Below are 26,671 nucleotides of genomic sequence, written 5' to 3'. Positions count from 1 at the left end.
TACAGGCTAAAGTAAATGCCAAAAAGCTTAATTAGCACAGTAAGCAACTTTACCCCAAACTGACATGCCAAGCCAGAGAGCTCCCCTTGCTCAAAGAGGGTAGAAAGTTTGACATTCCTTTACTCTCACCCCTTCTTTAGCTAAGGAATAATGTCTTCAGACTGATTCTCTCAGAGCAGAGTCACAAGTCGTTGTTTTCTTTTCGGGTTAGTGATCAGGAGCGGTGATCAAACACCAGTAATGACCAGTTTTGAACATCTGGCCCTGTGGACTAAGTCCATCCCTGAGCAGGTACATTAAGAAACTGATCTCCATTTATATTTACTTACCCTTTTACAGGGAAGGAACATGTTTTCTGCACCATCCACCTGCCCACATCTCTGTAGCTGCCTGATCTGTGTTCAGAGGAGATGGAAATGGGAAATCACTCGGAGGCGACTGAGTTCATTCTCTCAGGCCTGACAGATAGTCCAGAGCTGCAGGTCCCCCTCTTTGGGGTGTTCCTACTGATTTATGGTATCACCCTGATGGGGAATGGGGGGATGATCTTGTTAATCACGATTGACCCCCGACTCCACACCCCCATGTATTTTTTCCTACGTAATTTGTCTTTCTGTGACCTCTGCTTTTCCTCAATAATGTCCCCTAAAATGCTGCTGAATTTCTTAGCCGAGAGGAAAAGCATTTCTTACACTGCCTGCGTTGTGCAAATGTCTCTATCTATCGCTTTTGCAGATGTTGAGTGCATTTTGCTGGCTGTGATGGCGTATGACCGTTATGTGGCCATCTGTAACCCGCTGCTCTATACGGTCACCATGTCCAGGAAGCTTTGTAAACAGCTGGTGGCTGGGGCGTACGCTGTGGGGGTGGTGGATTCATTGATAAACACGTGTTTTATATTACGGGTGTCATTCTGCAGCTCCAACATCATCAATCATTTCTTCTGTGACATCCCCCCACTGCTGGCGCTCTCCTGTTCTGACACCAGCATCAATGAGATTGTGATGTTTTCTTTTGCATGCTGCGTTATACTGAGCAGCTTTGTAACTGTCCTCCTCTCCTATGTCTATATCACCTCCACCATCCCAAAGATCCGCTCTGCCGAGAGCCGGCGCAAAGCATTTTCCACCTGCACTTTCCACTTGACTGCTGTGGTCCTGCTTTTTGGCACCCTCCTCTTCATGTATTTACGTCCCACGTCCAGCTATTCTATGGACACAGACAAAGTGGCCTCAGTGTTTTACACTCTGGTGATCCCCATGTTGAACCCCCTCATCTACAGCCTGAGGAACAAGGAGGTGAAGGACGCCCTGAGGAGAGTAATGAATAAACTCCTAACCAATTCCTGAATCTGTTTAACTTAGTATTGGTTTCGTGGTGGGGAGTGGAAACAGGTGAATTCAATTTCCAAACCCATTACAAAATAATTTCTCCGAGCCCATGGGAGTATTGTTCATTATTATATTGTTATTATTAATTTGTTTGTATTTCAACAAGGTCTGCAGGCCCCAACTGAAATCAGTGGACAAAACACGGGAAGTATCACAGGGCCAGAAAGAGAGAATGATTTTATAGACTGGTGGCTAGGCGCACCCACCTAGAGGGTGAGATGCTCAACTTCACATCTCTGTTCCATGGGTTATTTATTTAGTTATCCACAGCAGAACAACTTTGAAAGGAGAGATTGAGAGCAACGCAGACTGGAATAGCACATCCCTCAGGGGCTGAGATGCTTTCTGGGAATGCAGAAAACCCAAGTGCATAGTGTGATGGGTTCAGTCACAGAGATCCCAACTGGGACTGTCACTTGATGTGCTGAAATATCTTCTGATCCTGTTTTCCCTGCTAGCCTGGGCCCCTCAGAACCCTGTCTTGCTGAGCCAGAAAAACTAGTCTGCTGCAACACAGACCCAGGGTCTGGCCCACTCCCCCAAAACTGCAGATCTAGAATGAAACCAGCTCAGCAGGATACATGTCCCCATCACGCAGACACCAAGCTCCCAATGGGATGTAAACTACAAATAAATCAGTTTTACACTGTATAAAGCTAATACAGGTAAAATAATAAATGTTTGCCCTCTATATCACTGCAAGTGAGATATCAACAACTCTTCTCTCCCTCCCCCACCCCGTAACAATTACGTACACTGAGTTTATAAATAAAGAAAAGTGATTTTATTAAGAATAAAAAGTAGGATTTAAGTGGTTTTAAGTAGTAACAGACAGAACAAAGTAAGTCACAAAATAAAATAAAGCAAAACACGGAAGGCTAAGTTTTATACACTCAGAAATCAGTTACAGATGTTAACTTCTCACCCCAGTTGTTACTTAAAGTAAAATCTTTCTCAGGTCAGATGCCTGTTCTGACCTGGGTCCAGCCTGTTCTCATCCACCCCTGTGGTTACAGTCCTTTTGTTTCCAGATGCTTGCAGGTATCTCCGTGGGGTGGGGGGCCGTCTCTCAAGCCAGCTGAAGACACTCAGTGTTTGCCTTCTCCACTTTATACAGAACATCCTGAAGGCGGAAAACCTTTGTTTGGAATTCCACCCCCCTCTGGAAAAGTACCAGCTTCAAGATGGATTTCAGTATCTGGTGACGTGGTCACATGTCACTGTAAGACCCCAGTCTCCATTCTTCCTGTTTTTTTCCCACACATACACAGGAAGGCTTGCAGGTTAAAAGAGTCATTAACAGTTCATTGATTCTGATTTAATAGCCTCCACTTAATATGTCTACATCAGTAATACAAGTTTATATCGTATTCTCGTAACTGCAGACATAGAAATAATCCATGCAAACAAATAGGATGAACACACTTAGTAGATTACAACCTTTCTAATGATATGTTACATGGGGCACTTAGCATAAAGCATATTCCAGTTAAGTCATATTCATAAGCATATTTTGCATATGGAGTGCAATGTACACGTTGCCCAGCACTGGAGAGAAAGGGTATTGAACCTGGATCTCCCACCTGAAGGTGAAGACCCCAGCTATTGGACTAAAAATTACAAAGGGAAGGACCACCACCACCTCCTAGAGTGGCTGTGTTTTGACTGGCCCCCAAATCATCCCCCCCCCCGCACACACACACATTGTTTTGGGACAAACCTATTAGAAGTATTTATAACGCATTTGTGAATAGTTTCAAGTCAATCCAAACGGTATTGTTTTTTAAAAATAAATTATTAGTCCAGAAGAAATTCATCCATTTCTAGACACCTTTGTGTCCCAACACTGGAAAATATTTAAGGAGACATTTGGAGAGGTCACCAACAAATAAAGTGGAATACATTCACCTCTGTTTTGTATCATATTAAAAAGACCTCACAGGACAAACAGGGATCCAGATTAGATGATGCTCTGGCCCTCTGTGTTCCATTTCCACAAGGAAAGACACAGCAACAGCATTAATTGCATGTGCTGTGCTCACCTGTTGTCCTGGGAGCAAAGATGCTCCACGGAGTAAATCTCAAACTCATCAAAGCTAAATGTAACCTCTGCCACCCAAGGAAGCAGCTCCAGAGGTATTAAGGGTAACGTTGGTGTGGTTAGCAAACAGGGAATGATTCGACTCTACGTCTGATTGTTGGGTTCTGAGCAGGTACTGCTTCCCTCCTTCTCAACTCATTGTAAGTGAAGGGAGGAAAAACAAAGAGGTACCACCAAGTCATGGGCAAACAAGTCAGTTTCAGAGCACTTCAGCCTTTAATTGAAATGACAGTGAGCTGTTCATGGGAGGGGAAAGAAGAAATTATCCCGAGAGGAGAAATTTCAATTTTTCTGAACCTATTTACCTTTCAAAAGAAGGAAAGAGCTTTACCAAGGGAGGGAGACGAGTGACTGGAAAAGGAGAGAAAAATAGCTTTAATAGGAAGGGGGAAAACTCCCCCATTCTAAGCTGAAGCCATTACATTGTCTCAGCTATGGTGCGCAGCAGTGCCATAGTGTAGATGCTTTTCACATTGCTGGAAGGGGTTTTTCCATCGATATAGTTAATCCACATCTCCGAGAGGCAGTAGCTAGGTCAATGGAAGAATTACACTGAGGGTCAGTACAAGCTAACTGCCTCGAACATGGTATGAAATGTTTCTCAGTCCTGTGCGACAGAGCTTGGTTGATGTAATTTTTAAGCATAAAGCAGACGTCAGAGAAGCTACCGATAGAAAAGCCCAGTTGGGAAATCTAGTCCTATCTGCATGCCAGGGCAGCAGAATCCCCTTCATTTCTTTTTGTTCAGCCTAGTTGGAAATATTCCAGCTGTCCCAGCTTCCCAGGAGAGATGATTCTGCATTCTGACCAAGCTCAGTGTCCAGCTGTGTGTGTGTAGTGGGGACTTTCTGTGTGTGTGTGTTTGGTGTGCAGTGGGCACTGTGTGCGTGTTTGGTGTGTAGTGTGCACTGTGTGTGTGTGTGTAGTGGGCACTGTGTATTGTGTGTGTGTGTGTTTGGTGTGCCGTGGGCACTATGTGTGTGATGGGGGATACAGTGGAGCTGAATGTCAAGTGTAGGGAGGTGTGTGTCCCTTGCCCTGCCCAGTGCTCAGGCTGGTGTTCCCCCAGTGCAAGGCTCTTTGTGAGATCATAGGACTAGGAGGCACCTCGAGAGGTCATCTATTCCAGTCCCCTGCACTCATGGCAGGACCAAATATTATCTAGACCATCCCCGACAGGTGTTTGTCTAGTCTGCTCTTAAAAATCTCCAGTGGTGGAGATTCCACAACCTTCCTGGGCAAGTTATTCCAGTGCTTAGCCACTCTCACTGTTGGGATGTTTTTTCCTAATGTCCAGCCTTGCTGAAATTGAAGTCCATCAGTTCTTGCCTTAACCTTCCCCCTTTCACCCATTGCTTTGCAATTTTATTGCTAAACTCTGTTTCCCAGACTATAAATTACGGGAAATAAATAAAATTAACAAAAGAATCAGGTGGGAGCTGGCATGCTTGGAGATATTTTGTAACAGCATCTGCAGAGATCTTCAGTGTTAACCATCAGTTTGGGGAATATCCTCCTTTTTGCAACCTGCCCTTGTTGCACCCCAAGGCCCCCTTCCTTAGGGAGTCGGTTGGGAAGGCAGATTAGCATTGTGTATTGCTAATGCTGTTGCTAGCATTGCAAACCTGTTTGGGGAGTGTTAAAGGTGTGTGAGTGGGGAGTGAAAGGTTTTTTTGCAGGTACAAAAGGCCGGGTGGTGGTGGGGGGAAGCCAAGAATGAGTTAATTTACCACTGCAACTAGCAAGCTACCTAAGGTCCATCTAGCCCAGTATCCAGTCTTCTGACAGTGGCCAATGCCAATTGCCCCAGAGGGAATGAACAGAACAGGGAATCATTAAGTGATCCATTCCCTGTCACTCATTCCCAGCTTCTGGTAAACAGAGGCTGGGGACACCATCCCTGCCCATCCTGGCTAATAGCCATTGAGGGACCTATCCTCCATAAATTTATTTAGCTCTTTTTTGAAACCTGTTATAGTCTTGGCCTTGACAACATCCTCTGACAAGAGGTTCCACAGGTTGGCTGTGCATTGTTTGAAAAATAATTCTTTTTTTGTTTGTTCTAAACTTGCTGCCTATTAATTTCATTTGGTGGCCAGAGTAGTTCAGCAAGAGGAGAGACCATCATGCATCATGGGGGATGTAATCCAGCCTGGGAGCCTGGCCCATGAAGCGATTGGTGGTGTGTGATATCTGATGCAACCCCGTGGTATTTCCAAGCCAAAATGTTAAGTTTTCAGGCAAAAGCTTTCAGTCTCCACAAACAAACCCCCTTTGTGGATTATCTCTATGCAATACCCAGCTTGTGGGGAAGAGGGGGGGGGGAGAGAGGTGATGACCACAATGTCCTTGTTCATCTGTAGGCATGGATCAGTGCATGGGCCCATCCCTGTGGTGACCTCACCCTTTCATGTCAATCGAACACTACTGTCAGTCAGCACCACACCTTTGGTGTTACTGGGATAGTGTCATAGTTTCTAGGTTGATGGCTGTGACATACCAGGGTCCAATCCAGACTAATCAGCTATGTCACACCTGTCTGCCACTTTGTAAAGCCTTGCTGAAGTGGCTTCCACCTGGGCCACTCACAAACAGCCATCTAGCAGGCAAATCACACCCTGAGCATGTGTGTGTAACTGCAGCCTGGCCAGGAATAGTTTGGTTACACTCAGGCGCTCACCATCCTTGCTTATACTGCAGGGTGGCCCAAACACTACTCCAGGTCCCAGCCCAGAGACCCTAAAAACAGCAGCCACACATCACTGTGTCCCCTTAACTAAACTGCTTTCAGCTCCCTTGGGCTACTGCCACATAGCCCCAGCCCTGACTCATGCTTCACATTTACCTCAGGGCAAATATACGTTCAGGCCTATCAGCCAGCCAGGAGCCCCGTCTCACTCCCCCAGTCCCTGCCAGTTCTGAGCTGTGCATGGTGCTGTAGGTTCCTTTAGCCAGCCAGGAGTTCAATGGAGCTACAGTGATTGACACCAGTGAGGGATCGTCTATGAAGCTTTGTCAATTTAGACCTCCTGACAAGTGATTTCCATTAAATTTTAGCATTTGTTTGGGGAGTGGCATTGGAAGCCATTCAGGCCAGATCTTTGCTCTCTGGTATAGTTTTGACTTTTCAGAGTACTCCCATTGAGTCATAAGTAGCAAGCAGCACTAGGTTTAGTGGGGGTGCTAAGTGTTTTGTAGGATAAAGACCTTATTTGCAAGCTCTATGAAGTAGTGATCTCTCTGCAAACCCCAAAGCCATGTGTTATTATCCTGCAGGGTGTGTAAAAACTTAATGAGTCAGTCTACTCCGAGTTTTTAACTTGGTGACACACACAATGTGAAACCAGGATAACTTTGCCTGTTTCCACAGGGCTCTGTTGCACTTGCACTGCATGGGTCATAAACACTCATTTAAAATACCCATCATCAACCACCTGATGTTTTACTTCCCTTCATATTTTCAGTGTTGTCACTTATTTGTTTGTGGCTTTGTTTTGCTATCTGTGTTGCTTTATTATTTACTTTTACTGTTCTCTGTGTGTGAAGTATTAATCAAATTAAGTGTTGACATTCCAGAGAAATCGTATAATGCCAAGTGAATGCCTTTTACTCTCCTTTCCAGTATCAGAAAATATTGTATTAATATTTGCAGAGAAATAATTTCTGTTTGACTCATAAATTTATTTAGCATCTTAAAGCTGAGCTGTGTGTGCAGATAATATGCATGCACGGGGGATAGTTTTGTGAACTGCAGAAGTCCGCACAATGCTAGCGTTTTGGCAGATGCTTCATTTTTTGAGAGCAGCTTTCCCTGAGGATTTAAGTGGTCTGTTGTAGGAGTACGTTATTTAATTAGGCCTCTGATGCATATTTTTATGCTTTCTCTTAATGACCATGATGACTTTGTTTTATTTATATAGCTGTTTTCAGTACGCCACATTTTGCTGTGTTTACTTGCTTGAGTAGTTAGAAAGGATGTTAAAATACATGTACTCCAAGGCAGTGTTAATTTTTTATTATTGGATTTCATATTAAATAAGCATTTTAAGCAGTGCACCTTGTATATTATCCCTTGTTTTAATATTCTTTCTTCTTCTTCCTCCATACCTATGAACTTTTAAAAATGTATATTATATCTAGATTTAATATGCACAATTAATGACCTTGATATTGTTGCTGAACGTAACATTCCATCTGAACATGGATGAAAAAAATTAGAGGGAACATTGGTCATTTCCAGCTTTACAGAGAAGCACCAAATTAACAATGGAGGGTAGATGGCTGTGGTCTCCTCCTGAGCTCCTCTGGTCATCATGTGGTCTCCATCAAGCACAATGCATGAACCTATCCTTCCTACTTTGGGGAATAACCTAGCAAGGGAAGGGCATAGAATACCATGGTGATTGGTGTGATATAATCTGGAGAACTCTTACATGTGTTACAGGTTTTACATATCACCTATTGGGGTTGGGACAATGAGTTGATTCTGAAAAAATTAGTATGTTTCTGGTGTATCTAACTTTCTGTTCCTTTGATTCCAGTGTCATTTCTAAGGCTAGTTAAAAAATTTTCTTAAAGTTTTTTAATTGTAAATTGGATTTTCAATTGAACTATTTTTTTTCCATGAAATTATCTTTTTTCAGGAAAATATAAGCTTTCCATCAAAAAGACCAAACTCCCCTCCTCCCCAGACCATGGCTGCAGGATTCTGGTGATTTTCCAGAGCAGTTCAGCAAGAGGAGAGACCATCATGCATCATGGGGGATGTAGTCCAGCCTGCGAGCCTGGCCCATGGAAGAGATTGGTGGTGTGTGGTATCTTATGCACCCTCATGGTATTTCCAAGCCGAAATGCTTTTAGTCTCCACAAACAAATCACCTTTGTGGATCATCTCTACCCAGTACCAGGCTTGCACTGAAAAAAGCAGGATGAAATCTACCCCTAACCTCATACTCTGTAACTCTGGTAGAAGTTGCATCATTTAATAACACAGAAAAAAAGAGTGGGACTAATTAATCGCCAGGGCACCAATTACACCAAGGTGGCTTTGGTTCACTGAACCCATTAATTAGGTGTTGTGTCTCTCTGAGCTCAGGTATTCCCAGTTGTTTCTGGAATCATGTCCCATAGATCACAAATCTCAACTATAAAACTTCCCGAATGCTCCAAACTGGCAGACTCTGACCATGGGGAAACGCCAACGCATCTGTCTCTCTCTTCTCAGCAGGTACATATGATTCTCCAGTATCAGAGTCACACACACACATACAGACACCATGGGGATCAGCAGGTATTGAATTCACGACCTCCAGCAGTGAAAGCCTCAGTCCCAACTCCTACCCCTTTAGCTAAAGGAGCGACCTCCATGGTTGGAAAAAATAGGCAATTACATAGTCACTGAAGCCAGTGCTTTCCACTATGTCCCTGGGTTTTCATACAGGCTAAAGTAAAGGCCCAAAAACTTAATTAGCACAGGAAGCAACTTTACCCCAACCTGACATGCCAAACCAGAGAGCTCCCCTTGCCCAAAGAGGGTAGAAAGATTGACACTCCTTTTCTCTCACCCTTCTTTAGCTAACAAATAATCTCTCCAGACTGAGATGGTTTTCACCCTGATTGTCTTACAGCAGAATCACAATCACTGTTTGCTGCTCAGATTAGTGAACAGGAGTGTCCCTGTGTGGAGCATGATTAACCTGCGTGTCGTATTTATTTAGTGCGTATTTTATTGAACAACTGAAATGACCAGCTGTGAACATCTGCCTCTGTGGACTAAGCCCTTTCCTGAACAGGTACTGAAGTCCATTGAGAAACTGTTCTCCATTTATCTTCACTTACTTCATTACAGAGAAGGGACAGGTTTTCTGCACCATCCACCTGCCCACAGCTCTGTAGCTGCCTGATCTCTGTTCAGAGGAGATGGAAAAGGGAAATCACTCGGAGGTGACTGAGTTCATTCTCTCAGGACTGACAGATCGTCCGGAGCTGCAGGTTCCCCTCTTTGGGGTGTTCCTACTGATTTATGGTATCACCCTTGTAGGGAATGGGGGGATGATCTTGTTAATCACGATTGATCCCCGACTCCAAACCCCCATGTACTTTTTCCTATGTAATTTGTCTTTCTGTGACCTCTGCTATTCCACGATAATTTCCCCTAAGATGCTGCTGAATTTCTTAGCCGAGAGGAAAAGCATTTCTTACACTGCCTGCGCTGTGCAACTGTATCTCTTTTACGCCTTTTCAGATTTTGAGTGCCTCTTGCTGGCTGTGATGGCATATGACCGTTATGTGGCCATCTGTAACCCGCTGCTCTATACGGTCACCATGTCCAGGAAACTTTGTAAACAGCTGGTGGCTGCGGTGTACGCTGTGGGATTGGTGGATTCAATGATATATGCGTGTTTTACATTTCGGCTGTCATTCTGCAGCTCCAACATCATCAATCATTTCTTCTGTGACATCCCCCCGCTATTGGCGCTCTCCTGTTCTGACACCCGCATCAATGAGATTGTGATGTTTATTTTAGCGTGCTGCATTATAGTGAGCAGCCTTGTAACTATCCTCCTCTCCTATGTCTATATCACCTCCACCATCCTGCAGATTCGCTCCACCGAGGGGAGGCACAAAGCCTTCTCCACCTGCAGTTTTCACTTGACTGCTGTGGTCCTGCTTTTTGGCACCCTCCTCTTCATGTATTTACGTCCCACCTCCAGCTATTTCATGGACACAGACAAAGTGGCCTCAGTGTTTTACACACTGGTGATCCCTATGCTGAACCCCCTCATCTACAGCCTGAGGAACACGGAGGTGAAGGACGCCCTGAGGAGAGCAATGAATAAACTCCTAACCAATTCCTGAATCTGTTTAACTCTGTACTGGTTTAGTGATGGGGAGTGGAAACAGGTGAATTCAATTCCCAGCCCATTGTAATGTAATTTTGCAGAGTCGGTGGTAGTATTGTTCATTATTGTATTGTTATTATTATTAATTTCTTTGTATTCCAACAAGGTCTGCCGGCCCCAACTGAGATCGGGGACAAATCACAGGAAGCATCAGAGATCCAGAAAGAGAGAATGATTTATGAGCTGGTGGCTAGGGACATCCACCTAGAGGGTGAGATGCTCAACTTCACGTCTCTGTTCCAATGGTTATTGAATTAGTTATCCACAGTAGAACAACTTTGAAAGAGATTGAAAGGAACCCTGACTGGAAGAGCACATCACTCAGGGGCATATCCATGTGCATAGTGTGATAGATTTGGTCACAGATACCCCTATTGAACTGTCACCTTTTCTGCTGAAATTACCTCTGAGCCCATTTTCCCTGCCAGCTTGGGACTCCAGAACCCTGCCTTGTTGAGCCAGACATGCTAGCCTGCTGCAACACACACCCAGGGTCTGGGACCCAGCCGGAAAGCTGCAGGTCTAGACTGAAATGAGCTCAGCAAGATACCTGTCTCCAGAGCACAGACACACAGCGCCCAGTGGGATCTAAACCCCAAACAAATCCATTTTACTCTGTATAAAGTTTATACAGTATAAAATGATAAATCTTCACCCTCTAGATCACTGCAAGAGAGCTATGCACAACTGTTTGCCCTCCCAGGTAACAGTTATTTATAAATAAACAAAAGTGATTTTATTAAGTATAAAAAGTTGGATTTTAGTGATTTTAGGTAGTAACAAAGTAAGTCACAAAGCTAAATAAAACAAAAGACGGAAGGGTAGGCTTAATATACCCAGAAATCAGTTACAAATGTTAACTTATCACTCCAGTTACTTCAGGTAAAATCCTTCTCGGGTCCCATACCTTTTCTGACCTGGGTCGAGCGTGTTCTTCCCCACCCCTGTGGTTACAGTCCTTTCATTTCCAGGTGCTTGCAGGTATCTCTGTGGGGTGGGGAGGTCGTCTCTTAAGCCAACTGAAGACACTCATTGTTTGCCTTCCTCACTTTATATAGAACACCCCTACAGAGGAAAACCTTTGTTTGAAATTCCACTCCCCTCTGGAAAAGTACCAGCTTCAAGATGGATTCCAGTATCAGATGATATTGTTACATGTCAATGTAAGATGCCAGTGTGAGGTTGCACCCCATAAGGCTTTATGAAAATATGTTTATGAATGTAAATATGACATGACTGGAATATGTTTTATACTACACATGCCATGTAACATATCCCTGCAAAGATTCTGATCTACTGAATACATTCCTCCCATTTGTTTGCCTGTATCATTTTTGTAATCAAATTTATGAATATTGGATATGTACTTTTTAATTTTAAATACCCTCAGTGAAGCAGTTGGTCAGCTTCCTGAGAAAGGACTATTCTCAGTAAGTGCCCCGTCAAGAAACACTTAAGCCAACAGTGAACTTGGAGACATCAATCCACATGTGAGCTTTCCCAGGAATGTGGCTAGGCTGGTAAGGAATTCAGTCATGCATGGATATGTGACTTGCCCATGTGACTCCAAAACTGCATCTTGAAGCTGGGATTCTACACAGGGGGAGGGAGGGGTGTCCACCCACAAGAGAAACTCTATTTAAACCCTTTGGAGACTTTCCATTTTGTCTTCAGCTGGTTCAAGAAATATTCTTTGGGGCTGGAGAGGCTACTTGAAAGAAACTAGTACAAAGGACAGTAACTACAGGGGGTGTGCGTGACTGCTGGACCCAGACTAGAAGGAGACTAGTCTGTAAAAGGGACAAAGCTATTCGGAGCATTTGTACCACTTTGTGAATATTATCAGATCAATCCAAACGGTATTGGTTTTGACAATAAATTATTAGTCCAGAAGAAATTCACCCATTTCTAGACATCTTTGAGTAATTTCCCATCATTGGGACACAAAGCGACATTTGGAGAGGTGACCAACAAATAAAGTGTAATACTTTCACCTCAGTTTTGTATCATATTAAAAAGACCGCACGGTAGAGCCAGAGATCCAGACCAGTGGATACTCTGGCCCTCTGTGTTCCATTTCCACAAAGAAAGACACGGCAATAACATTAATTGCATATGCTGTGATCACCTGCTGTCCTGGTAGCAAACATGCTCCAGGAATCAAATCTCAAAGTCATCAAAGCAAATTTAACCTCTGCCACCCAAGGAAGCAGCTCCCAAGGAATTAAAGGCAACGTTTTTATGGTTAGCAAACAAGGAAATGTTTGGCCCTTAGTCTGATTTTAGGGTACTGAGCAAGTACTGCTTCCGTCCTTCTCAACTCAATGTAAGTGAAGGGAGGGAAAATAAAGAGGTGTCACCAAGTCATGGGATAACAAGTTAGTTTCAGAGCATTTCAGCCTTCAATTGAAAGGACAGTGAGCCATTCATGGGAGGGGAAGGAAGGAATTATTGTGAGAGGAGAAATTTCAAATTTTCTGAACATATTTACCTATCAAAAGAAGGACAGAGCTTTAACAAGGGAGGGAGAAGAGTGACTGGAAAAGGAGAGAAAAATAGCTTTAACAGGGAGGGGGAAAACTCACCCATCAATTCAGGGAATGTCTATACTAAGGTCATTACAGCTTTGGTGTGCAGGAGTGCCGTAGTGTAGATGTTTTCCACAATGATGGAAAGGTTTTTCCTTAGATGTAGTTAATCCACATCTCTGAGAGGCAGTAGCTTGGTCAATGGAAGAATTACGCTGAGGGTCAGTGCAAGCTAACTGCCTCGCACAGGGTGTGAAATGTTTTCCTGCCCTGTGTGACGGAGCTCTGTTGATCTAATTTTTAAGCATAAACCAGGCCTCAGAGAAGCGGTCAAAAGATCAGTTGGGAAATCTAGTCCTATCTCCCTGCCAGGGCAGCAGAATCCCCTTCGGGTCTTTTTTGTTCAGGCTGATTGGAAATATTCCAGCTGTCTCAGCTTCCCATTAGAGATTATTCTGCATTATTCTGCATTCTGACCGAGCTCAGTGTCAGGCTGTGTGTGTGTGTATTGGGCACTTTGTGTGTGTGTGTTTGTTATGTAGTTGGCACTGTGTGTGTGTAGTGGGCACTATGTCTGTGTATGTGTGTTTGGTGTACATTGAGCATATGTGTGTGCATGTGGTGTGGGGTAGAGTGGAGCTGAATGTCTAGTGTAGGCAGGTGCATGTCCCTTGCCATCCCCACTGCTCAGGCTGGCATCCCCCCTCCTCCCAGTGCAGGGCTCCTTGTTAGATCATAGAATCATAGGACTGGAAGGGACCTCGAGAGGTCGTCTAATCCAGTCCCCTGCACTCATGGCAGTTTGAAGTATTATCTAGAGCATCACTGACAGGTGTTTGTCTAACTTGCTCTTAAAAATCTCCAGTGGTGGAGATTCCACAACCTTCCTGGACAAATTATTAGAGTACTTAGCCATCTTCACTGTTGGGATGTTTTTCCTATTGTCCAACCTAAACCACCCTTACTGCAATTGAAGTCCATCAGTTCTTGTCCTATCCTTCCTCCCATCCCCCATTGTTTTGCAATTTTATTCCTTAACTCTGTGTGATGAGTTGGGTCACAGAAACTCCTTTGGGACTGCCACCAGATGTGCCTAGACTACCTCTGAGCCTGTTTTCTCTGCCAGCTTCGGTCTTTAGTACTTTATCTTGTTTGAGCTAGACCGTTTGCCTGCTGCAAACACAGAGCCAAGTCTGAAACTCGTCCCCCACAAGCTGCAGGCTAAACTGAAAACAGCTTATGAATGGCTCCTGTCTCCAGCACTCAGATGCCCAGCTCCCAGTCAGGTCCAAACCCCAAATAAATCCATTTTACCCTGTATAAAGCTTATACAGGCTAAACTCATAAATTGTTCGCCCTCTGTAACACTGATAGAGAGAGATGCACAGCTGTTCCCCCCCCCCTCAGCTATTAATACATACTCTGGGTTAATTAATGAGTAAAAAGTGATTTTATTAAATACAAAAAGTAGGATTTAAGTGGTTCCTACTAATAACAGACAGAACAAAGTGAATTATTAAACAAAATTATAGTAAACCACATAAGTCTTAGCCTAATACAGTAAAAACTATATGCAGGTAAATTTCACCCTCGGAGATGTTCCAATAAGCCTGTTTTACAGACTAGACTTCCTCCTAGTCTGGGTCCAGCGATCACTCACACTCCTTTAATTATTGTCCTTTGTTCCAGTATCTTTCAGGCATCTCCTTGGGGTGGAGAGGCTATCTTTTGTGCCAGCTGAAGATAAAATGGAGGGTTTCCCCCAGAGGCTTATATAGTCTCTCTCCTGTGGGTGGAAATCCCTTCCCCACTCCTATGCAGAATCCAGCTCCAAGATGGAGTTTTGGAGTCACATGGGGAAGTCACATGCATGACTCTGTTCCTTACAGGCTGACACCAAATTCCCAGGAAAGCTCAGATGTGGATTGGCTTCTCTCAAAGTTCATTGTTCGCTTAAGTGTCTCTTGATTGGGCACTTACAGAGAATAGTCTTTTCTCAAGAACCTGACCAACTGCTTCACTGAGGCTACTTAAAATCAAATAAGTCCATAGCCAATATTCATAACTTTGAATACAGGAATGATACATGAATTCAAATAGGATGACTATATCCAGTAAATCATAACCTTTGTCGAGATATGTTACATGGCATATCTATCATAAAACATATTGCAGTTATGTCATATTTACACTCATAAGCCAATTTCAATAAAACATTATGGGGTGCAATGTCACACTCTGTTTCATGGACTATAAATTATAGGAAATAAATAAAATTAACAAAAGAATCAGGATGGAGCAGGCATGCTCGGAGATATTTTGTTGTAGCATCTGCAGAGTTGTTGCAGAGATTATCTTTGTTAACCACCAGTTTAGGGAATATCCTACTTTTTGGAGTCTGCCCTGACCTTGGCATTCGCAGGGAGGACTGCCCTAGGCTCCTCTGGGTCACAGGAGGCAGAGAAGCCAGGAGGAGGAGTTATGAGTGTGACACTGTAGTCTATATGATTTTATAAAAATATGCTAAGGAGTGAATATAATGTAAGTGGAATATTCTTCATGCAAAAGGTCTCTTGTAAGGTATCATTACAAAGTTTATAATCTACTGAGTGTGGTCATCCTATTTGTATAAATGTACCGATCTTGTATCTGAAACCAGAAATATGAAATTTAACTTTGAGGGCCTATTGTAATTTTGCAAAGTGTGGGCCATTAATGGTGGTTTGGAATCTTGATGACTCCCATTAAGCAGGACAATTGTCTGCAGATTACTCTATTTTATTTGTAAGTCTCCCTGTATACCTGTCTGCTGGGAAGTGGGTAATAAAGTCTTGCAGTGACATGTGATCATGTCACCTGAACTGGAATCCATCTTTAACCTGGTGCTTTTCCATTGAGAAGGAGGGGGTGGGAACCCAGAGGGACAAAGGATTTCCACCTTGTGCAAGAGACATATAAGGGGTTGGGACAGGGAAAGAGGAGAGGAGCCATCACGAAGAATCCCCTAGCTACCACCTGAGCTGGAACAAGAGCTGTACCAGGGGAAAGAATTGTGCCCAGGCCTGGAAGGTGTCCAGTCTGAGGAAAAAACTTACTGAAGTATCCCTGAGGGTGAGATTATCTTTATTCACTTTGATTAGACATAGATTTGCGTGTTTTAATTTATTTTGCTTGGTGATTTACTTTGTTCTGTCTGTTATTACTTGGAACTGCTTAAATCCTACTTTCTGCATTTAATAAAATCACTTTTTACTTAGTAAGCTTTATACAGGGTAAAACAGTTTTGTTTGGGTTTAGACCCCGTTGCGAGTTGAGCATCTCAGGCCTGGTCTACACTAGGGGGTGGGGTCGATGTAAGATACGCAACTTCAGCTACGGGAATAGCATAGCTGACGATGAAGTATCTTATTTCGACTTACCTCCCGTCCTCACGGGGTGGGATCGACCGCCGCGGCTCCCCCTGTCGACTCCACTACCACCGCTCACCCTGGTGGAGTTCCGGAGTCGACGGGAGCGCGTTCGGGGATCGATATATCGTGTCTAGATGAGACGAGATATATCGATCCCCGATAAACCGATAGCTACCCGCCGATCCAGCGCGTAGTGTATACATTACCTCAGTGTTAAAGACAAGAACACTTCTGTTAGCTGCTTTCAGGTAAACCTGCAGCTTTGAGGCAAGTAATTCAGACCCTGGGTCTTTGTTGGAGCAAATGGGACTGTCTGGCTCAGCAAGACAGGGTGCTGGGGCCCCGCGTTGGCAGGGAAAGGAGGAGCAGAGGTAGTCTTGTCACATCAGGGGGGTCCTGTAATCTAACCCATCACAATGAGCATGACTCCTAGAGGAAGTAGGGACATAGTGTTTCCTGAGCAGAGACCTGCAGTGACAAACTTGGAGGTTCTGAATACAGAGATTGCTGGCTGTTGGTTGTTTCTGCTGGTGTTCAGAGAAGCAGGACTTTATGTACATTCTTTGTAATCCCTCCTCCACAGATTATACCATGGAATAGGGCTGACTTGGATCATCACTTTTTCCTCCTAATACAAGCAACCCTGTAATGCCTCACAGGTTGGCACCACTTAGGAGAAGGGGGCACCAACTTGCCCTGAAACACAGATAATACCAGCCAAGCCTGAACACCCATGGGGGATAATTTCTGCTACCACAGTGCAGAAAGGAAGAGTCTTCACTGGGCCTGCCATGGATCTACTTGTGAGGAGGTGATGACAACAATTTTCTTGTGCATCTGAAGCCATGGATCAATGCATGAGCCCATCCCTGTGGTGACCTCAGCCTTTCATGTCAATTGGACACTACTGTCAATCAGCACCACACCTTTGGTGTTACTGGGATAGTTTCTAGGTTGGTGGCTGCGACATACCAGGGTTCAACTCAGACTAATCAGCAGCTGTGTCACACCTTCCTGCAACCTCGTAATGCCTTGCTGAAGTGGCTTCCACCTGGGCCACCCACAAACAACCGTCTAGCAGGCAAATCACGCCCTGAGCATGTGTGTGTAATTGCAGCCGGGCCACGAATAGTTGGTTATACTGCAAGGTGACCCCAACACACACCCCAGTCTTCGATTTCCCTCCCAAAATGTACATCCTGTGCTGCCCAGTCCTCTCCTGGACAATACAAGTTACACTGTTCATTATTTCTTTAGTAGCATTAATATGCATGCAACGTAGTTTCTCAGACACTTCTATTTAAACACACTGCATTAGTTGAAACAATAAAACTAAGTTTATTGACTACCCAGATAGATTTTAAGTGAGTGGAAATAAGGAGGCATAGAAGTCGGACATGGTTACAAGAAAAATAAAGCTACAATGCAACTTGTGCTTAACAACAAACGATGTGAAATTCCTAGCAAAAGTTTCCTCCCCACATGCTTTCAGCAGTCTTATTGACCAAACGTCTTAAGTCAGGACCCCTCCCCTAGTCCAATGCTTCCTTTATCCCTTCAGATGCAGTGAATCAAAGGGCAAAGAGAGAGTGGGGGGGGGTGCCTTTGGATGTCTGCCCCGTCTGTTTATAGTCCTACCCCTCTCTGAGAAACATTTCCAACTGGTTACCAGAAGATAAAATGTCTGTGTAGAATGATGTTCCCTGCTGCTTTTTCCTTACCTTTTTGGGCTTCCTTGTTTCCCTTCCTGCTTGAAGATTCTGGTTACTGTTTAGATACAAAATTAAGCAGAGCACACATTTCTTTGTTTAAGACAGACCAGTTTTCCAGTCTCAGTTTGGAACAGGTATGAATAACACAATGCAGTGAAATCATAACTTCACATACATTATAAAAAGATGTATTACTGTTTGCGATGAGAGCATGACTATTTCTAAAAGCAACAAAGAATCCTGTGGCACCTTATAGACTAACAGACGTTCTGCAGCATGAGCTTTCATGGGTGAATACCCACTTCTTCAGATGCAAGTGGTGGAAATTTCCAGGGGCAGGTTTATATATGCAAGCAAGAAGCAAGCTAGAGATAACGAGGTTAGTTCAATCAGGGAGGATGAGGCCCTGTTCTAGCAGTTGAGGTGTGAAAACCAAGGGAGGAGAAACTGGTTCTGTAATTGGCAAGCCATTCACAGTCTTTGTTTAATCCTGAGCTGATGGTGTCAAATTTGCAGATGAACTGGAGCTCAGCAGTTTCTCTTTGAAGTCTGGTCCTGAAGTTTTTTTGCTGCAGGATGGCCACCTTAAGATCTGCTATTGTGTGGCCAGGGAGGTTGAAGTGTTCTCCTACAGGCTTTTGTATATTGCCATTCCTAATATCTGATTTGTGTCCATTTATCCTTTTCCTTAGAGACTGTCCAGTTTGGCCGATGTACATAGCAGAGGGGCATTGCTGGCATATGATGGCATATATTACATTGGTGGACGTGCAGGTGAATGAACCGGTGATGGTGTGGCTGATCTGGTTAGGTCCTGTGATGGTGTTACTGGTGTAGATATGTGGGCAGAGTTGGCATCGAGACTATTTCTAGTTGACTCACAGATTCATTTAGCATCTTAAAGCTGAGCTCGGTGTGCAGATAATAGGTATGCAAGAGGGATAGTTTTGTGAACGGCTGAAGTCCGTAGCATGCTGTGGTCTCCTCCTGAACTCCTCTGGTCATCATGTGGGCTCCATCAAGCAAAATGAGTGAACCTAACTTTCCTACTTTGGGGAGTAACCTAGCAAAGGAAGGATCTAGGATACCATGGTGACTGGCATGCTATATATAGCTAGATAATCTGAGTACTCCTACATGTCTTACATTCCATCTATTGGTGCTGGGACAATGAGGTGATTCTGAAACCAGGAAGGACAGAGAGGATATCAGCTACAACTGCAAACAATTGGTACTTTTCACCTGTATCTAACTTTCTGTTTCTTTGATTCCAAATTTGTTGCTCAGGCTGGTTGAAAATTTTTCTTGAGACTTTTTTTGATGGGGAATTGGAATTTCCATGTAACTATTTTTTCCATGAAATTATTTTTCCCAGGAAATTATCACCTTTCCATCAAAATACTAAACTCTCCTCCTCCCTAAACCGTGGCTGTGGGACTCTGGTGAAGTTCCAGGGCAGTTCAGCAAGAGGAGAGACCATCATGTAACCCACCCTGGGAACCTGGCCCATGGAAGAGATTGGTGGTGTGTAAAAATGAGGCACTTCAGTGGTATTTCCAAGTCGAAATATTAAGTTTTAGCAAGAAGATTTCAGTCTCCACAAACAAAAAAAACAAACAAAAAGATCCTTTGTTGATCAGCTCTACACAGTACCCAGCTTGCACTGACAAGAGCAGGATGAAATATACCCCTAACCTCTTACTCTGTAACTCTGGTAGAAATTGCATCATTTAATAGCACAGTAAGAAAGAGGGGTCAAATTAATCCCCAGGGCACCAATTACACCATGGTGGCTTTGGGTCACTGAACACATTAATTAGGTGCTTTGTCTCTCTGAGCTCAGGTATTCCCGGTTGCTTCTGGAATCATGTCCCATAGATCACACAGCTCAGTATAAAATTTCCTGCATGCTCCAAACTGGCAGTTTCTATTGATGGGGAAACGCCAACACATCTGTCTCTCTCTTCTCAGCAGGTACGTGCTATTATCCTGAATTACAGTCACACACACATGCAGACACCATGATGATCAGCAGGTACTGAATGGAAGACCTCCAGCACTAAAAGCCTCAGCCCTAACTCCTACCCCTTCAGCTAAAGGAGCGACCTCCTTGCTTGGAAAATATAGGCAATTACATAGTCACTGAAGTCGGTGCTTTCCATAGTGTCTCTGGGTTTTCATACCGGCTAAAATAAATGCCAAAAAGCTTAATTAGCAGAATAAGCAACTTTACCCCAAACCGACATGCCAAGCCACAGAGCTCCCCTTGCCCAAAGAGGATAGAAAGATTGACAATCCATTCCGCTCACCCCTTCTTTACCAAACAAATAATCTCTCCAGACTGAGATGGTTTTCATCCTGATTCTCTTACAGCAGATTGACAAGTCCCTGTTTGCTGCTCAGATTAGTGAAAAGGAGTGTCCCTGTGTGGGTCATGATTAACCTCCATGTCATTGTATTTATGCAGTGTGTATTTTATTAAATAACTGGAATGACCAGCTGTGAACATCTGTCTCTGTGGACTAAGCCCTTCCCAGAGTGGGTACTGATGTCCATTAAGAAACTGATCTCCATTTATCTTCACTTACTTCATTACAGAGAAGGGACAGGTTTTCTGCACCATCCACCTGCCCACAGCTCTGTAGCTTCCTGATCTCTGTTCAGAGGAGATGGAAAAGGGAAATCATTCGGAGGCGACTGAGTTCATTCTCTCAGGACTGACAGATCGTCCGGAGCTGCAGGTTCCCCTCTTTGGGGTGTTCCTACTGATTTATGGTATAACCCTTGCAGGGAATGGGGGGATGATCTTGTTAATCATGATTGATCCCCGACTCCACAGCCCCATGTACTTTTTCCTCAGTAATTTATCTTTCTGTGACCTCTGCTTTTCCTCTATAATTTCCCCTAAGATGCTGCTGAATTTCTTAGCGCAGAGGAAAAGCATTTCTTACACTGCCTGCGCTGTGCAAATGTATCTCATTATCATTTTTGCAGATGTTGAGTGCCTCTTGCTGGCTGTGATGGCATATGACCGTTATGTGGCCATCTGTAACCCGCTGCTCTATACGGTCACCATGTCCAGGCAGCTTTGTAAAAGGCTGGTGGTCGGGGTGTACGCTGTGGGGCTGGTGGATTCAGTGATACAAACATGTTTTACATTTCAGCTGTCATTCTGCAGCTCCAACATCATCAATCATTTCTTCTGTGACATCCCATCACTGTTGGTGCTCTCCTGTTCTGACACCAGCATCAATGAGATTGTGTTGTTTGCTTTCACATGCTGCATTACAGTGAGCAGTTTTGTCACTATCCTCCTCTCCTATGTCTATATTGCCTCCACCATCCTGCAGATCCGCTCTGCTGAGGGGCGGTGCAAAGCCTTCTCCACCTGCTCTTTCCACTTGACTGCTGTGGTCCTGCTTTTTGGCACGGTCCTCTTCATGTATTTACGTCCCACCTCCAGCTATTCCATGGACACAGACAAAGTGGCCTCAGTGTTTTACATGGTGGTGATCCCCATGTTGAACCCCCTCATCTACAGCCTGAGGAACACAGAGGTGAAGGACGCCCTGAGGAGAGCAATAAATAAACCCCGAACCAATTTTTGAATCTGTTTAACTCTGTACTGATTTAGTGACGGGGAGCGGAAACAGGTGAATTCAATTTCCAGGCCACTGCAATGTATTTTCACAGACCCCATGGTTATATTCTTGTTATTATTAATTTGTTTGTATTCCAACAAGGTCTGCAGGCCCCGACTGAGATCAGTGGACAAAACACTGGAAGCATCACAAGCCAGAGAGAATGATTCTATAGGCTGGTGGACTGGACGGTGAGATGCTCAACTTCATGTCTTTGTTCCAATGGTTATTTAATTAGTTAGCCACAGTAGAACAAAGATTGAGAGCAACCCAAACTGGAATAGCACATCACTCAGGGGCTGGGATGCTTTCTGGAAATGCAGGAAACCCAAATGCATAGTGTGACATGTTCGGTCACCTGATGTGCTGAAATTACCTCTGATCCCGTTTACCCTGCCAGCCTGGGCCTCCAGAACCCTGCCTTGCTGAGCCAGACACGCTAGCCTGCTGCAACACAGACCCAGGGTCTGGGCCCCAGACTGAAAGCTGCAGATCTAGACTGAAGTGAGCTCAGTAAGATACATGTCTCCAGCACTCAGACACCCAGCTCCCAATAGGATCTAAACCCCAAATAAATCCATTTTACTCTGTATAAAGCTTACACAGAGTAACATGATAAATGTTCGCCCTCTATATCACTGTAAGGGCTGGTCTACACTAGGACTTTAATTCGAATTTAGCAGCGTTAATTCGAACTAACCGCTCAACCGTCCACACCAGGAAGCCATTTAATTCGAACTAGAGGGCTCTTTAGTTCGAATTTGGTACTCCACCCCGGCAGGTGGAGTAACGCTAAATTCGACATGGCTAGCTCGAATTAGGCTAGGTGTGGATGCTAATCGAACTTAGCAGCTCCGGGAGCTATCCCACAGTGCACCACTCTGTTGACGCTCTGGACAGCAGTCCGAGCTTTGATTCTCTGACCAGCCACACAGGAAATGACCCGGGAAAATTTGAATTCATTTTCCTGTCTGGGCTCTTTGAATCTGACGTCCTGGCTGGACATCGGGGGGAGCTCCGCAGCACCTGCAACACTGCAGAGCTCTCCAGCAGAGGAGTTCATGTAATCTCTGAATAGAAAGAGGGACCCAGCATAGACTGACTGGGAACTCTTGGATCTGATCGGTGTGTGGGGCGAGGAGTCTGTGCTTTCGGAGCTGCGCTCCAAAACAGGGAATGCGAAGACCTACGAGAAGGTCTCCAAAGCCATGAGAGACAGAGGATACAGGCGGGATGCAACGCAGCGCCGCGTGAAAATCAAGGACCCCAGACAAGGCTACCAAAAAATCAAAGCGGCAAACGGACGCTACGGAGCCTGCAACCACTGCCCCACCAGTGACCGTGGACTCTGACGATGGGACAGTGTCGACGGACAGTTCCTCGGCGATGTTCACGGACGGGGAAGATGAGGAAGGGTTTGTGGAGGACGAGGCAGGCGACAGCGCTTACAACGCTGGTTTCCCCGACAGCCAGGATCTCTTCATCACCGTCACGGAGATCCCCTACCAACCCTCCCCGGCCGTTAACCCGGACCCTGAATCAGGGGAAGGAGCAGTCGGTAAGTGCTTTAAACATGTAAACTTTTATTCTTAATATAACAGGAATCTGAAGTATGTGAAAAGGAGGTCTCTTTATATATGGGGATAGAACAGAAATCCTCCTAGGAGATCTCCACGAAGCTCTCCTGGAGGTAATCGAAAAGCCTCCGCAGGAGGTTCCTGGGGAGAGCTGCCTTATTGGGTGCTCCGTGGTAGCACAGTTTTCCGCGCCAGGCTTTCATGAGGTACTCAGGGAGCACTGCCTCCCCGAGCACGGCTGCATCGGGCCCTGGTTCGTGTGAGCTTTCACGCAGCATGCGCTCTATATCTCCTTCAGTGACCCTCCTCAGGGTGATCTCGCTCGGAGACTCCTGCATCTAATTAGGGTAATTACTGTAATGTTACGCCTGGTCCAAAGTATTTTTAAAAAATCTACGGACACACGGCATAGCACAGACTCAGCACGCAGCTGCGTGACGAGCGTAACGGAAAGCCAAAGAATATAATGGACGCTCATGGAGGGATGGGGGAATGAGGACGCAAGGTATCCCACAGTTCCTGCTGTCTCCGAAAAGTATTTGCATTCTTGGATGAGCTCCAAATGCTTCTAGGGTCAAACACAGTGTCTGCGGTGGGTCAGGGCATAGTTCGGCAATTTGCGCACACACCACACACACCACCAGAAGTGAAAACAATCCTCTGTTGAGTCTTTTACATGTCACCCTATCTTTACTGAATGCTGCAGATAGACGCGATGGTGCAGCACTCAACACCAACATCCTTGCTCCCCCCACGCTATGGATGGCTGATGGTATAAAAAGATGGAAATCCGTCCTCATCATCAGCCTCTTGGCACATGGGGCAGTGCAAAAGGGCTGGTAACCATGCCGACTAGTATCAGTAAGGTCGATCAAGGGCGCCTGTCCCTAATTTTTGATGGCTGATGGTACAATATGGCTGGTAACCGTCCTCATCATTGCAACAGGGGGCTGAGCTCCATCAGCCCCCACCCTTCATTGTAAATAAAAGATTCAATTGCCCCTGGACTAGCAGAGGGATGATGGGCTCCTTCATCCACACTCCTTAATGTCCTGCCTGGACTATCATTGCAGCTGGAGGCTTCCTTCCAGTCATTTCTCACAAACAAGTCACTGTGTCTTATTCCTGCATTATTTATTACTTCATCACAGAAGTGGGGGGACAATGGTATGGTAGCCCAGGAAGGCCGGGGTAAGAACGGAATGAACAGGTGGTGTTGTTGCAGGAGCACCCCCTGTGAATAGCATACAGCTCATAATTTATGCAGGATCGGACACAGAGCAGATGTGCTCTCTGGTTCTATGATACAGTGGTTCTCTAGTACACTTGCTCATAATCTAGGCAGGACTGATTCTATTTTTAGATACCAAAAAGGAGGGATTGACTCAGGGAGTCATTCCCAGTTTTTGCTTTTGCGCCCCTGGCTGCTCGGCCAGGGGCACTTATGACAGCAGCAAATAGTGCAGTGCAAAAGGACAGGTAACCATGCCCATCTTATTACCATCTTATTACCAATTTATGGTATGGTTGATGGTACAATATGGCTGGTAACCATCTCTGCTGTCATGCAAAAGCAAACTCATGCTGCTGTGTAGCGCTGCTGGCCCGCCTCTGTCAGCGGCATCTAGTACACATACGGTGACATACACAAAAGGCAAAACAGTGTCCATGGTTGCCACACTATGGTGTATGCCAGGGCAATTCTGGGAAAACGGGCTTGAAATGATTGTCTGCCGTTGCTTTCCCGGAGGAAGGAATGACTGGCGACATATACCCAGAATCCACCGCGAAAATGATTTGTGCCCCAGCAGGCACAGGGGTCTCAACCCAGAATTCACAGAGACAGCCTAGACTCAGTTAATTGTTCGCCAAAATGTATCTTTGCAAGGAATTCACTCCCTGTTTCCCATCTCACAGCTTCCACTGTCTCCAGACCTGCCACAGCATCCCACTCACAGAGGCTGGCAAAGATTAGGCGGTGAAAGAAAAAGACAAGGGACAAGATGTTCGAGGAACGTATGGGCTGCTACCTAGCAGAGGCGGACCAGCAGAGCCAGTGGAGGGAGACCGTCTCTCTGTGCCAGCACTCACACAGCGAACGGGAGGAGAGGTGGCGTGAGGAAGACAAGCAGGCGACTGAAACGCTGCTTGGACTAGTGAGGGAGCAAACGGACACGCTCAGGCGCCTTGTGGATGTTCTGCAGGACTGCAGGAGGACAGAGACACCCTGCAGTGTATCTGCAACCGCACTCCCCTGCCACAAAGTCCCATACCCCCCTCAACGAAAGTAATCAGGAGGAGGGGCGGCCGGGGACGTGAATACTGTCACTGCACCACAGCACAGTGCTCAAGTACCCAAAAGCTCTCATACCCTACCTTTGCCGAAGTCCTTCACTTTCACACTCACAGTAGTCCCAATCCCAGTCCCATCCCCTAACTGTGTACTTAATTAATAAAAATGCTTTGCTGTTAATTACTGTTTCCATTATGTTTTTTCAAAGAAGACTGTGTTTGAATGGGGGGCGTGGGGAAGGGGGTGGTTAATTGCATAGGACAGTCACCTTTCCCAGGGTACAGACACGGGGGCAGGATCAGCAGTGGGTCACACACACGGTGCAGTCAGTAGGCACCCTGGTCGGTTTTTGGAGGTGGTTTCCAGGATCTGTGTGGGCGGGGGAGATGTGACTTTGCAGCGGGGGAGGGCGGTTACAGATCTTATACAGCGGTCCTTGTCCTGGACCGCTGAGTCACGCAGCTGAGGAATCTGTATCTGTCCTCCTCCGCCACAAGGTCACATATCCGCCCGCACACAGAATTCCATAAAGAGGGATGGCAGGCTCCGTTGAAAGAAGCATTCCGGCACTGCGGACCGCTCTAGGAGCAGGAGCCTGTCATTCCTTGAGTTTAGAGGCGGTCTTTACATCACCGCACACCCTACCCAGCACAGCCTGCGTCCCAGTTTCAACCCTTTCACGAAAAGTCATGAATAAAGAAACCTTTGTTAAGTAATAATGGGACATGTATTTTATTTTTACACGTGTGCTGGAAGTGGGGGTAACGGGGTGAACGGGGTATGTAACCGAAAAGGAGAGTCAACAGTAACTGGGTAAAGAAACAGGGGCAGGTTCAGCTTCTCCGTAAAGAAACTGAACAGTCACAGGTCATGCTGCTTGCTGCTCGCTGGTATTTGAAGAGTTCCTTGTCGCTGTCCCAGGTGCCTGTATAGGGCTTCATGAGCAAGTGCATTAGCGGGCAGGCTAGGTCCCCGAGGATGACTATAGGCATCTGCACATCCACAACAGTTATTTCGTGGTCCGGGAAGAAACTACCTTCCTGCAGGCGTCTGAGCAGCCCACAGTTCCTGAAAACACACGCATCATGAACCTTGCCCGGCCACCCGACGTTGATG

General features: G+C 45.3%; 3 protein-coding genes across 3 annotated transcripts; all 3 read left to right on the top strand.

Annotated features, from left to right (window-relative positions):
- Positions 1-410: 410 nt before the first annotated feature.
- LOC120403440 (olfactory receptor-like protein COR5) lies at positions 411-1,349 on the top strand. The gene has a single exon (XM_039534509.1). It carries the CDS (start codon positions 411-413, stop codon positions 1,347-1,349), a length of 939 nt encoding a protein of 312 aa, XP_039390443.1.
- Positions 1,350-9,411: 8,062 nt separating this feature from the next.
- On the top strand, positions 9,412-10,350 carry LOC120403420 (olfactory receptor 8U9-like). The gene has a single exon (XM_039534489.1). The coding sequence runs from the start codon at positions 9,412-9,414 to the stop codon at positions 10,348-10,350; it is 939 nt and encodes a 312-aa protein (XP_039390423.1).
- A 10,363-nt stretch (positions 10,351-20,713) lies between these two features.
- LOC120403426 (olfactory receptor 1019-like) lies at positions 20,714-21,652 on the top strand. The gene has a single exon (XM_039534495.1). The coding sequence runs from the start codon at positions 20,714-20,716 to the stop codon at positions 21,650-21,652; it is 939 nt and encodes a 312-aa protein (XP_039390429.1).
- Positions 21,653-26,671: the final 5,019 nt, after the last annotated feature.

Source organism: Mauremys reevesii, linkage group 4 (genome assembly GCF_016161935.1).
Source record: "Mauremys reevesii isolate NIE-2019 linkage group 4, ASM1616193v1, whole genome shotgun sequence".
NCBI lineage: Eukaryota > Metazoa > Chordata > Testudines > Geoemydidae > Mauremys > Mauremys reevesii.
This window is presented reverse-complemented; position numbering and strand designations above follow the sequence as displayed.